The sequence below is a fragment of the Diadema antillarum genome, unplaced genomic scaffold (genome assembly GCF_040938485.1).
Source record: "Diadema antillarum isolate AM-2024a unplaced genomic scaffold, OU_Dant_1.0 scf00000028, whole genome shotgun sequence".
Lineage (NCBI taxonomy): Eukaryota > Metazoa > Echinodermata > Echinoidea > Diadematoida > Diadematidae > Diadema > Diadema antillarum.
Genome location: NW_027270917.1, coordinates 5644355 through 5657693, shown reverse-complemented (window position 1 = coordinate 5657693; position 13339 = coordinate 5644355). Strand labels below are relative to the sequence as shown.

General features: G+C 38.1%; 1 protein-coding gene across 1 annotated transcript in view; it reads left to right on the top strand.

Annotated features, from left to right (window-relative positions):
* Positions 1 to 13339, top strand: part of LOC139736144 (FH1/FH2 domain-containing protein 3-like) — a 184544-nt gene that overhangs the window by 43251 nt on the left and 127954 nt on the right. Inside the window, exons 5-6 of the mRNA XM_071646877.1 lie at positions 12024 to 12129; positions 12840 to 12934. Of these exons, the coding sequence (XP_071502978.1) occupies positions 12024 to 12129; positions 12840 to 12934 (201 nt within the window). The remainder of the gene's footprint in view (positions 1 to 12023; positions 12130 to 12839; positions 12935 to 13339) is intronic.

Sequence of the window (13339 nt, the reverse complement as noted above, 5' to 3'; positions counted from 1 at the left end):
GTGGTCAGTCTATTTTGGTCTTGCTCGATGCTGGGTGTTGGAAGTTCTGGACAGGGGTCAGGATGGATACATGAAAGATCAAGGGCTCGACCTCGGCTCTGAAAGATGGGCAAAAGGTCTTAAAAAGGAAATGTGATGCTGGCCTGCCTGCACTTGTGCTGGGATCAGATTAAATGCACTTTGATATGAAGAGAACCGCAGAAAAATGACAGAACAAGTGAATTTGACTACAACAATCATTGTCCAAATAATAAAATCCATTTTAGTCTCAATCTTTTAAATCATGATTATGTTGAAAGCCTAATTCCTTAAGGTTTTTTTTTAGCTTCTCTGACGTGAGATGGTACGAAACTACAGAATTAAGTCCATTATGTTACGTCTACCATATTGTGGTGAGGCCCTCCTATGAAAACGGGATAAAAAGTTTAGAGAGATTGACTCTGTAATTGTAAGCTGTGCAATATTGTCTCATCAAATCTAATGTTCATGAATGTGATGAATGCACCTGTACTTTGAGGGAATGCAAGAGAAGCAAATTTCTGCAGGGGTGATCTATAAATGACAATTCCGCAGTCTGGACAGGTCTGTGAATACCACAAGGGAGAGTTATCATTTTGTGTTGTTTTTCTGCTCAAATCAATATGTGATCAGCAAAGGTACCTGACGATTCATTGAAAGAATTACTAGTATAAAGCAAAGCTCTTGTCACGAGCGAAGAAGGTGTTGTGTCAAAGTAGGAAATAGTACGGTTGTATAGAGTGGAGGTACATTTGGGGTACGGAAAGGTGTTAAAGGTGGGATGAATATGAAGATATTCCATGTAACACAAATGAGGAGATCCTCCATGCACCCATCTGTATGCTAATAGAACGAACACATGTATTGGGCAATTAGAGCCTCAAAACATGTGGACATGCACTGCTGTTCTTTCTCTGAAATTAAGGTCAACCACTTTTTTTTTTTTGCGGTTTATTACTGAGGTCGTTTGACCACACCCAGACATACAACTGTACAAGTGACAATCCTGTTGTGTTATTGCATGTGAACTTGGCTGCCTTTGGCGTCATGTTCTGGTTGGGCCACATGGGTGCTCAGGTGTTTGATTGCTTTCAAAATGGAATTGTTTCCCCCTGGGCGCAGAGAAATCGCTTGGATGAATTCCATCAATGAGAGGAGCGAAAACACGACAGGTCAGGCAGAAGATTCTCGCACCGCAGGGAGTGGGACTCCAGCAAGTCTGTCGTCAAGAGAGAGAGAGAGAGATAAAGAGACAGTCTACCCGGTATATTGTGGCATGCGTCTCATCAGAGATATATATTCATATATATCTGTAAAACTGAGAGGGATGGTTGAGGAAGATTCATGGTTCCAATGATCGATTTGAATGAATACGCAGCAGACAGATGGTCAGACAGACAGACAGTCAGACAGCTACATGTAGCCAGACTGAGTGGGTAGCTCATGTTTAGTGATTGGCTTGACTGGAATTGTTTAACCACGTATCAAACTCACTGTTCAATAGTGTGCAAGATGATGAGTGAATAATATTAGTGAGTGAGATTTTTTTTTTTAACAGAACAATAACAAAAGAAATTTGTTTTGGTTTGTAGTCAGAATACAGGTAAAGATGTAGAAGTTTTAATTCGTGCATACTCATCTGCAAAAACTTTTATAATGTGACTTAGAATAACAAACACATTTCATTATAGTTACTGGGTTGTTGTTGTTGTTGTTGTTCATTTTCCATCTGTGAAGATGGCTGGATAGCCCATATTCAGCTACACTAAGCTGGTCTTCCATGGGGTCCAGTTGGATGTGCGGTGGGACCACTTCACCGGGTTAGACACCCTGCTCTTTTCGATGAATGAATGAAGCGGGATCTTTTACGTGCATGAGCTGTGACTCTCTCATACACGGGACCTCCATTTTATGTCCTATCCGAGGGACAGAGTGTTTTGCCTCTTGCTAGAGGGGACGGTATGTTTACACACAACATTGCTCAGTCCAGACTCGGGTTCGAACCCGGGCCGCGTGATCGTGAGGCAGACGCGCTACCGACTGAGCCAACTCACCGCCCTGTGGGTGTGTTTTGTATTACAACTACATGTATGAGAATATTGTATAAGCTGTCATTTTCGCATACAGATATTTTTGCGAATGAAGAGGTAACAGACATTTTTGCAAATTGACACAAACGCTATCATAAATGCACTACAGTCACGATCCAACTGTGATTCCTGAAATTTGCGAAAAATTTAATCCTTATGATGAATGTAGTTATACAGTAACCTTTCCTGAAAGACAGGTTAAGTTAGAGGCCCATATGTTCATAGTACTAATGAGTATTAATTTCTCTCTATCTCTTGGCTGATTCGCTTCATGATGAGGACTCATTATGGATATTGAAAATAGTTCTTCACTGCTAATTAGTGACTGATAGAAACAACTCAAAATGACTGAGGACCAGTAAGTCTCCTTTGACACCAGATCAGATGATATATATCCACACTTCATTGTCTGATAGTTCACAGTCTGATTGTGAATTCAATTCAATTCAATTCAATTCAATTCATTTTTATTCGTCCAATAAAAAGCATTACAGGAAACTCATCGTGGGATTTTCACATATAAATGTCAAAGCATAACAAATACAATATATACATAAAAAAGAACAACACGGAATAGCACTTTACAAATAAATAAATAACCGGACATGTATGCAAAATTAAACTTAAAAGAACAATTGTATAAAAACGTTGCATAAAAACGGACTCCATTGGCATGATGTTAAAAACTTCAAAAACCTTCCCTGTTGTTACTTCCCAATATCAGCCCCCCGTCAGCCCGTAATAAACTGAAACCCAAACCAACTCGCACTGAAATACAACACAGCAAATAAATCAACACATACAGAAACGATATCAGTGATTATATCATCATATCATATAAATTTCTTTCTAAGTCCACCAATATTGCACAAAGTCATTTCCCAGATTCTGAAATATAATAATGTTAACAAATATAATCATTATAGTTGTACATCAACTTGCCAGGAAAAAAAAAATATATATATATATATAAAGGGAGGATCAGCGGTAGAGAGAAGAAAGAAAGAAAAAGAATAAGAAAGGAAAGGAAGCATATATAACAGTTCATGAATAACATACATCAAATATCATTAGCTATGGCATCATAGATCCAAAACTGTAAAATCCCAAGATGAAGTGATGATGATAATGACTAGTCTGTGCCAATGACTAAAATAAGAAAAGGAAAAAAAAAAGTTGAGGGTGATGATGATAATAATGGTAATAAAAACATAACATCTCCGTGAGTGATTCTGTCTATTTCTTGTTTATCCCCAGTAGATGCATGATCGCTCTGGCAGAAATATTGTTTCCTGATTTTGTCATGGTGATGCTCACAACATTACGTCAAAAATATACATCAAAATCAGCTGTCAGACGTCGATAGGTTGTTGAACTTCATTTCAATATGAAGTGACAAGTGCCATCCGGAAGATATGTCCTTTCTAATGCTTCATGCATGAATACTGACATTTGTCATTGGATTGGAGACTAAACTGGCTTTCTTTTGCCAGTGAGAAATCTAGATCAGGAATGTAACAGAAAAAACAATGCATTCCGAAGTTAAGCGTTCCGTTCTAGACTTCGGAAGCAGATCAGTGATTGGGTAGATTTGTCGCTGACATACTTTGTAGGTCAGCCTCCCCCTATCTGCCAGAGATGGGCATTCTCTGCTGTCATCCCCCATCAAGCCAGCTGCCATTTCACTCACCATTTTCAGCCTGCCATATTCAGGCTTAGTATGATCAAACATTTTCGTGTATTTCCATCTGGTTCTAGTCTTTGTGAAATCTTTTAAATCAGAAGCAGAAGTACTGCATCATCTTGCTGTCCCAACTGTGCCTTACAACCGAAGCTTTCGTGGATCTTCATCTTTATCTCATTACAGAGTGGAGATGGGATTAATTGCCATAGAAATAATATATTCAGGAAATCAATTTTGTTGCATTCATAATCATAAAAGTGATTGACCTTTTCTACCAAGAGAACAAACATATCAACAAGTTGGTAATTCTTGCCCTTTTTTAATCAGGTGTAGAGAATAGTTTGTGATCTTTGATTCCTCAATTATCAGCCTGTATCTACATTGAGGATCACCAATCTTGCATCGTCATTGTGTGGACTACTCGCAAATGAAACATTAACTGATTTAAATTGACTTATTAGGCAGATATCATGAATTGGCAAGTGGCAATGGCATAATGAAACAAATTTATGATATATCCCCATATATACAAGGGTAGTTGAGATTTTTTTTTTTTCATGAGACATGATATGGTATGTCTTACTCTTGTGACAGTGTATCCATAGAGTGCATACCATTGTACTGAAGTGACTCGCTGCCCTGGGTCAGCAGGATAGTTATTTAGGTTCCTGTGTTATTACTTTTTACTTCAGTATCAATTAAGCATCACATGGCCCACAGCTGGCCATCTATAATGAAAACTAGTCTATGGAACAGACAGATGTTTGTGTATATTACCAATTCATTTTATGTCATGTGTTGCTTCTTCATGATAAACCCGAGGAGAACCAGTTTATAATGAAACCGAAACCCTCAGAGGTTATTCAGTCTGAACGACTTTCCGTGCATGAAAGACAGAAATTATTTGACACACCTTTCCATGTATAGCCCCCCCCCCCTTTTCACACATAATACACTTGATGCAGCAAGGGATTCACTATAAATGGAAATACATGAAGGCCTACCTTACGTAAATGTATGTGCATCCCAATTAATTCTGATATTTCATGTAAGTACATATTCATTTTTGTTTTTAATAATCTCTTTGGTGTAGTCATTTGTAGACTGATATATGTTGACTGAATAAGCAGGACTGAGTGGCTTCATGTTTGAATTGGTAAAATACTTGCAACATTCCTGTTCTTACTTCGAAATGTGCAGAAGTGTTTCAAATACAAAATCTCAAATTTCAAATTAATAAGGATATTACAAGGGGATATAAACCAACTCTTTTTATGAAGTCTAAAAGGGGGAGGATGGGAGCCACTTGTGATGAAAACTATGTGATGAGATGACACCATGGAGGACTGAGTTATGCCACCAGGAGCTGGCATCTGCATCATCCTCATCTCAACCCGCTCCTGGCTGCACTTGACTCTCCCTCGCTCCTTGTGCCAACCAAGTTTCTTAGAAATCTAGGTCCTATTGGCCTTGGCTCTACCAGGGGGATCAGTGTTCAGATAGTCTTCATCAAGATGTTTTTATTTATTTTTTAACATTTCCCAGAAGTTGGGGATTAAGGTGCACTTTTGGCAATGCTCACTGAATTTGATTAGCCTATGAAGTAACAGTTGCAAGTCTTGGTGAAGATATTTCGGGAAAACCTGAAACTTTCATGGACAGATATATATCATTATTGTTCTCTGAAAGGATATGTATCAAACTGTTGTTCTCTGAAAGGACGAACACATCTTTAGTCTATTTGATAGTAGGTAGATATAGGCCTACTATATTATTAAACTGTTGTTCTCGGAAAGGGTATATATGATTGAACTGTTGTTCTCCAAACGGACAACCACATCTGTAGTCTATTATTCATAAAAAACGTATGTATACTCAGTATAGCTAGAACATGTACATCAGTACCGGTGTTTACAGAGCAGAACTTATGGAGCTCAAGTGCCAAATTGTATATAAAGATACATGTATGATCTGTTTTTATCAAAATATGTATCCTTTCAGGGGCTATCACAGGTGAAATATGGCTGTTTTTTATATATATCTGTATATGCTAGCTGTACACAAATTTGATTTCCAGGGTATTGGTACACTTTATCACAATAAGCCAGGTCTATCTGTCCATCTAAATAACTACCATGGTGCCCTTCTGGTTTGTGATAAGAGTAATATAGTTCTTTTCATTTTCCTCCAATGGATTTAATCCTTTGAATCTGAGCTTAATTACTATATCATATTTGATGTGCTGTATGTCAACTTTTCCACTGCCTTTAAATGGTGATTTCATTCAGTACTGATGAGAAAGTGTCTGGTTTCAGTCAAATGATTTGAAAAACAGAAAGAGAGAGTTTGAAGAAAACAAAACCATTAGTACACCTGACAGAATGTCAATTGAGAAGATCCACAGAGTTAAATACCTATGATGATAAGTTTTCTGTTTTCCTGGTTGGGATGCATCAGCAGTGATATTTCAGGCTGCCTTGAATGAGGCTAAGGCAGTCATCTACCATGTCTGCAATGCAAGGAGTTGCGCAAGGAGCAATGGTCTTCTTCTGTAAATGTCATCAGCTGAGATATGGATGTCAGTTTGAGAAGAGACAGGTATACAGTTCAGCGTGTTAAGTCATTGACACCCACTCCTAGCCATATCACAGAGCATTCCAGCACGAGACCCAGATTCATTCTCCTCTTTAGAATGTTCCTGTGCATCATGCCATCATGGAATATACAAAAGACCTGCAGTACATTGTATGTAGGCCTACATGTGATCTGTTCCACGTTTTGTTTGGGATGTGCTTGTCAATTCGGTCATCTCATAATGAATTAGACAGCTAAGTGAAAATGAAATAACTTAAAACATTCAAACAATTTTCATAGAAGGGAATAGGGTTTTACAAATATGCAGCTTTTATCATGTTAATAGAGTTTTCCTTTGTAAGCAACACTGGAGTTGCCTTTTTGTTGTTGTTTTGGTGGTGGTAATTTTGTGAAAGAGATTAAATGCCATATACAGTGATTTTAATCAAGTGTGCATACCTGTCTTAATATACCAATAGTAATTATCCTACTTTTGTTTAGTCACGCCAACACACACACACACACAAATTGCTTAATCCTACTTCCATCCCACGTTGTAAGCCGTTGCCCAAGGAAATCTGATCTAGATCCTGTTTACATAGTCCACAGAGGTTTTTTAAGCCCTTTTTACACTTGTGTTTCTTAACCCCGGACTTTCTCTGACCCAGGACTATCGGTAGTCCCGTACCTATTTTTTCAGCTTTTTACACTCGCCAATAAGTCCCGTACTAAGCTCTTTTCCGGGACTAAGGAGAAAATTGACCTTTTTACACTCGTATTTCTTAGTCCCATACTTTCCAAACCACATGAATATTCATGATAACGCTGTGCACTGTACACGCACGCACCGGCAGCACTTGATTACCTCGTTTCTGATTGGTCAGTGGGGGGTCGGACTTCGTCCCGTCGCTTAGCCCCGGATTATTTTTTCGTTCTGTTTACACTCGCTTGCTTGGCACCGCAATTGCGTTGCTAACCCTGCTATTTTGCAGGGCCAGATAGTACGGTACTATCGGTGGGACTAGCCCACTTTAGCAAAAACAAGTGTAAACAGAAAGTGGGCTAAGGAAAGTCCGGTACCAACGGTGGGACTAAGGCCCCCCCTTAGCCCCACCATTGGTACGAGACTAACCAAAAATTTGCAAGTGTAAAAAGCCCTTTAGAATCTCAGTGGGAAAGAGCTACATGTAATGTCATGAGAACAGAGTTGCCTGGCAATCAAGTAATTTTGTTCAGAAAACAGCATTGTGTACAGTGCAAGGGCAGTTCTATCTTGGGTGATCACGAAACAGGGTGTGATTCTAGATCTTTAGAGGATTTCTTTCTTCATTTACCAGTCAAGACACATCTGTCTGACCACAGCCCAAGGAGAATGACCATTACCTACTATTTGTAGGGTCTTGGTACACAAAGGTGCAGCTGTGAATGTCTGTCATGCTAAAGTAGGAGGACACCAAGGAAAACAAAACAACTTCCTCATTGCTCAAATACCACATGCCTTTGACTGCAGACACTAAGGAGTGGGCAGGACCAGAAAGAAAAGAGAATGAGTATCATTTTAGATGCACCCTCTTTCTTTTTCTCTTCTAATCTGATTAGTCACCAAATCCCAGCAACAATAGAACATGATTGCCCAACTGTTTTTGTCCTAGCAAGGGAATTCTTTTAAAAACGATGTTAAAAAGTCAAGCTTTTTTGTCTATGTGTGTAGAGGGCAAGAACCCCGGGAACCAGCAGTAATGATAATCTGATCTGCCTGTTCCAGCTACATGAAGCCATGTGGTTATTATTAATCTCAAAATATCTGATATTATTTTTACATGTATCATATAGTATCATTTTTCACTACTTGCCATTGTGAGAAAGCTGTAGACGACTCCCCAGAAGTCATAAAATAGTTAAGAAATATGCAGGTAATTTTAATAGTTTGGATGCTTTTAAAAAAGTAGATGGGAATAAAAATTGTGAACAGTTTTTGTGGCAAATTCATTTTTATGACTTTTTGTGAGTCATAGTCATGAAATTAATGGGATGGTGTAGTATTGGTTGAGATGAGGATTCAGCTTTTAACCTTTTTTGCACAATACTCTGTGTTAAAGAGCATTTAAGAGGAATTCAGAGTTTATTTGATGAAAATCAGTTTTGAAATGGCTGGGATATCGCTTTGTTTATGATATATTTTTTCAATTTTTTCTCTTAAAAAGTCACGATACTTCTTTTTCATTCCAACAATGTAGTTTTCAGTCGTTAAACTAACCACTTATGAAATATACTGGTGAAATAAATGCTGCATATAGTATAAACTTTTAATTTTGCAGTGGTGATGAAAATGTGATAGTTCATTACAGACACATTGCTGCTTAAAAATGGTAGCATACTGGCCTCTTGACAGGGCAGAGATGTAATCCCGGAAATAGTGAAGATCTTCATTATTTGTTTTGTTGATTCTTGGGGGAAATCACCAGAATAGATATGATGCAACTATCCAAGTTCATCTGAGACAAGCTTTGATACTGTAAATCATGTCTTACCACATGACTTTGCATTCCTAGGCTGATAGAAACAAGTTATATCACCCCAACCTTACCGTCAAAACAACAGGCTGACAAATAGAGATGTCATTTTCAGCGAATGTCTGTGTGTGCACAATAGGTGAGGTTTATTTTTAAAGTTGGGCAAATACCAGTAACCTTGCACTATTTGTCCAGTTGGAATTCCATACCTCTGGAGCTCAGAGCAGCCCTACTGGTGGGACGAAGGGGATATGTTTGGTGATGACAGCATATTTCATAAATCAGTATTGTTGGTAGATGACAGAGAATAGTGGGTCTTTTAATAGTACTGTTTTGTGTGTGCAATGCATCACAATCATAGTATGTATAGTAATTAATTGTAGTATGTATCACAGTATGTATAGTTATAATTGTAATACAATAATAATGTACTCAGGTATGTTTATTTCATACGTTTGTGAACTCAAGTGGAAATAAATTCAAATCAAATCAAATCAAATCATAGTACCAGGGGTGTCCTGTAGGAACCAGGGGTGTCCGGTAGGAACTAAGGGCCATTTGCTTGGGTCAGTTAAAGTTTGCCAATCTCCATAGTGGAAAAAAAATGCTTGTCTATAATAATACATAATCAGTGGGATGTTTGTGTATTGTTAAATTTTAGACTTATTGGTTGTGACATTGTCACAGTTGGATTTGATTTCTTGACACTTACATCTACATATTTAAGTTCTTTTGTCATCTTTTATGGTGCTTGTAAGTAGTAGCCTTGTGCGTGGTGAATCTGATGTGTCAATATCTCATCCTGACAAAATGTAGTGTGGTGCAAGGTAATGATATGAGAGACTAACCCCCTCAGATACAATGTCTAGAATCAAGACTAGACAGAATATATTGTGGTACTAGGTAACAATATTAAGGGCTTTTTACACTTGCAAATTTTTGCTTAGTCCCGTACCAATGGTGGGGCTAAGGCCCCCCGTACCAACGGTGGGGCTAAGGGGGGCCTTATCCCCACCATTGGTACGGAACTATCCTTAGCCCACTTTCTGTTTACACTCGTTTTTGCCAAAGTTGGCTAGCCCCACCGATAGTCCGGTACTATCTGGCCCTGCAAAATAGCAGGGTTATTAAATTGCGGTGCTAGCACCGCAATTGCGGTGCCAAGCAAGTGAGTGTAAACAGAACAAAAAAATAATCCGGGGCTAAGCGATGGAGACGAAGTCCGACCCCCACTGACCAATCAGAAACAAGGTAATCAAGTGCTGCCGGTGCGTGTGTGTACGTGTACAGTGCACAGCGTAATCATGAATATTCATGTGGTTTGGAAAGTCCGGGGCTAAGAAATACGAGTGTAAAAAGGTCAGTTTTCTCGTAATAGCCCCCAACAAGAGATAGTACGGGACTAATTGGCCAGTGTAAAAAGCTGAAAAAATTGGTACAGGACTAGCGATAGTCCTGGGTCAGAGAAAGTCCGGGGTTAAGAAACACAAGTGTAAAAAGGGCTTTAGAGACTTTCTAGGAATATACATGTAGTCACAATGACTAGAATCAAGACTAGACCATGTTTAGTTTAGCTAACGTTTTCACAGATTTCTTTCTTCTGCTCAGTAGGAGAAAGTTGTTTAAATTTGCTTTGCTTCTTTACTGCCAGAAATGTGACCTTTAAAAAATATGTGTATACACCATTAATCAAATATACTGTTGACAGCCTGAAACAGCTACTTCTTACAATGAACTTTGCTTTATTTGAACGGCTGTGCACATATAGCAGGTTCTTTGCAGTGTTGACACTTGAGGTTCTTTTCAGGTCAATGAGCATGAAACATCAATTTCACATTGAATCACAGTTATATATATGGGTGCATGGGACTACTTCAGATAATAATGCTGAATATACACTTGGGGAAACTAGAGGGCTTTTTACACTTGTGTTTCTTAACCCTGGACTTCTCTGACCCAGGACTATCGTTAGTCCCGTACCAATTTTTTCAGCTTTTTTACACTCGCCAATTAGTCCCGTACTATCTCTTGTCCGGGGCTAAGGAGAAAACTGACCTTTTTACACTCGTATTTCTTAGCCCCGGACTTTCCAAACCACATAAATATTCATAATTACGCTGTGCACTGTACACGTACACGCACGCACCGGCAGCACTTGATTACCTCGTTTCTGATTGGTCAGTGAGGTCGGACTTCGTCTCCGTCGCTTGGCCCAGGATTATTTTTTTCGTTCTGTTTACACTCACTTGCTTGGCACTGCAATTGGGGTGCTAACTCCTGCTATTTTGCAGGGCCAGATAGTACCGTACTATCGGTGGGGCTAGCCCACTTTGGCAAAAACGAGTGTAAACAGAACAACTAAATGTAAGTCTCAGCACATGCACATTGAAGTGAGCATTTAGGGCGTTACCTTGCACTTTTAATGTTTTCAGTGAGATGCAAGGTGTGATTCTGTCCTTTGGTAAAAACAAAATATGATGAAATACCACAGGGGGTTTGAAAGGGTCACAGGTTGGCAGTTAAAGTGTTCTATACAATATAGTGTGGTTTGTATTTCCCTGTTTTAAAGATCAAACCACATCCGTGGATAGTGGGCATAAGAAAGCTCATGATATTTGCAAGTAATGTTTCAAAAGTTGCATTGTGTACACAGAACACCATATAGTAAGCAACATGAATGTCTACACAATACTCTGAAAGAGACACACAAAAAAGCAAACACCCAGAATATTATGAGTAAAAAGATCTCTACTGAGATAAGAAACAATATGTTTTATTATGTATGTATGTTCCTCTTCGCTACTGAATGATTCTAATATTACAACCAGTGGATCAAATTTAGACATTATGATGATTATTCTTTAAGCATGTAATATGTTTCACAAGCTTGGTCCACATTGCTGTGACAGAATATCTGGACTATGGTATAGGGAAGTGGATCACAATAGGATGAATGGAATGATACTATAATCATGCTAATTACTTTGAAAATTTTGTGGCTTTCATAAACTGAAATGAAACAGCCATATTTTGCATATATGATAGTTGAGAGAGCAAAAGAAAGAGAATGAGAGAGGAATGCCGTAAATTGATGGAGACTTTATCAATTATATTCCTCTTTGTTGTGGATCTTTTTTTTTCCAGGATGACAAGGACTTGGTGCATGAGTTTGTCAGCTCTGATGGCCTGGACTGCCTCATCCAGCTCGGCATGGACGCCGATCAGAACTATCAGAACTACATACTCAGAGGTAAGACACACCACCCCCCCCCCCCCCCCAAAAAAAAAAATACAACAACAACAACAACAACAAGAAAGAAAGAAAGAAGCAAAATGTGCACTTTGCCTCCTTTTGTGCAGGATGCTACAGAGCCACCCCACCTCCCATCCCCATCCCCCATGGCTTCTTCTGAATTGTGTTCTTTGCTTTCGAATTGAAAAGCAACTTTGGCCAATTTACTTGAATATCCAAAGCACTTAGCACAGTTAATCAAAAATTAAAAAAAAAGATCCATAAATCAATTTGCATTGAAATATGTATTTTATTATTTTATGATATTTATTTATTTAAATACTAACTCATATTTTACATTCAGCCAGCACTATCTGAAATGGAAACTTAAATCATAAGAACAAAAGGCAGTGACCACAAACTGGTCCTGTAAATGTTGAATTACCACTTTTGGGTTGTATTGGTTCTTGGAGACTTTGATCTGTTTTGTGTATGATCATATCAAAAAAAAAAAACTTGTTTATTATTATTATTATTATTATTATTATTATTATTATTATTATTATTATTATTATTATTATTGTTGTTGTTATTATTATTATTATTATTATTATTATTATTATTATTATTATTATTATTATTATTATTATTATTATTATTATCATTATTATTATTATTATTATTATTATTATTATTATTATCATTATTGTGATATCTTGTTTTCCCAGCCATTGGTCAGATCATGCTCTACATGGACGGGATGAATGGAGTCATCGAGCACAACAAGACGATCCAATGGCTCTACTCCCTTTTGGATTCACAGGTAAGCAGATTTCTTGCTTTTTTTCGCAAAAAAAAAAAGAAGAGAATCATCCTGTTATCTTTGCTTTGCAAGATGTGCATGCTCCACCCCTCTTCTAATTTGACCTGCCACTAAGTTTCGGTCAGTCATCCTTGATCCATCAGCTCAGTTTCCTGCTGTTCTGTTTAATTGAGCATCCACAAGCCCCAATCCCTTTAGCGTCCATAAGCCAAGATGCTTTTATCGTACCTGTCAGTTTATAAATGCTTCGAAATCATTTTCTGTGAGGCTCATTGAATTCAGTACTCGCAGAAAATGCACAATTTGTTATGGGGCAATTTAGATTGTATTTTTTTGTTACATTTGTTGGATGTGATCAGTGTTGTCAGCAGAAGTTAATGGATAAATGTCTTGGCTATAGTTGTT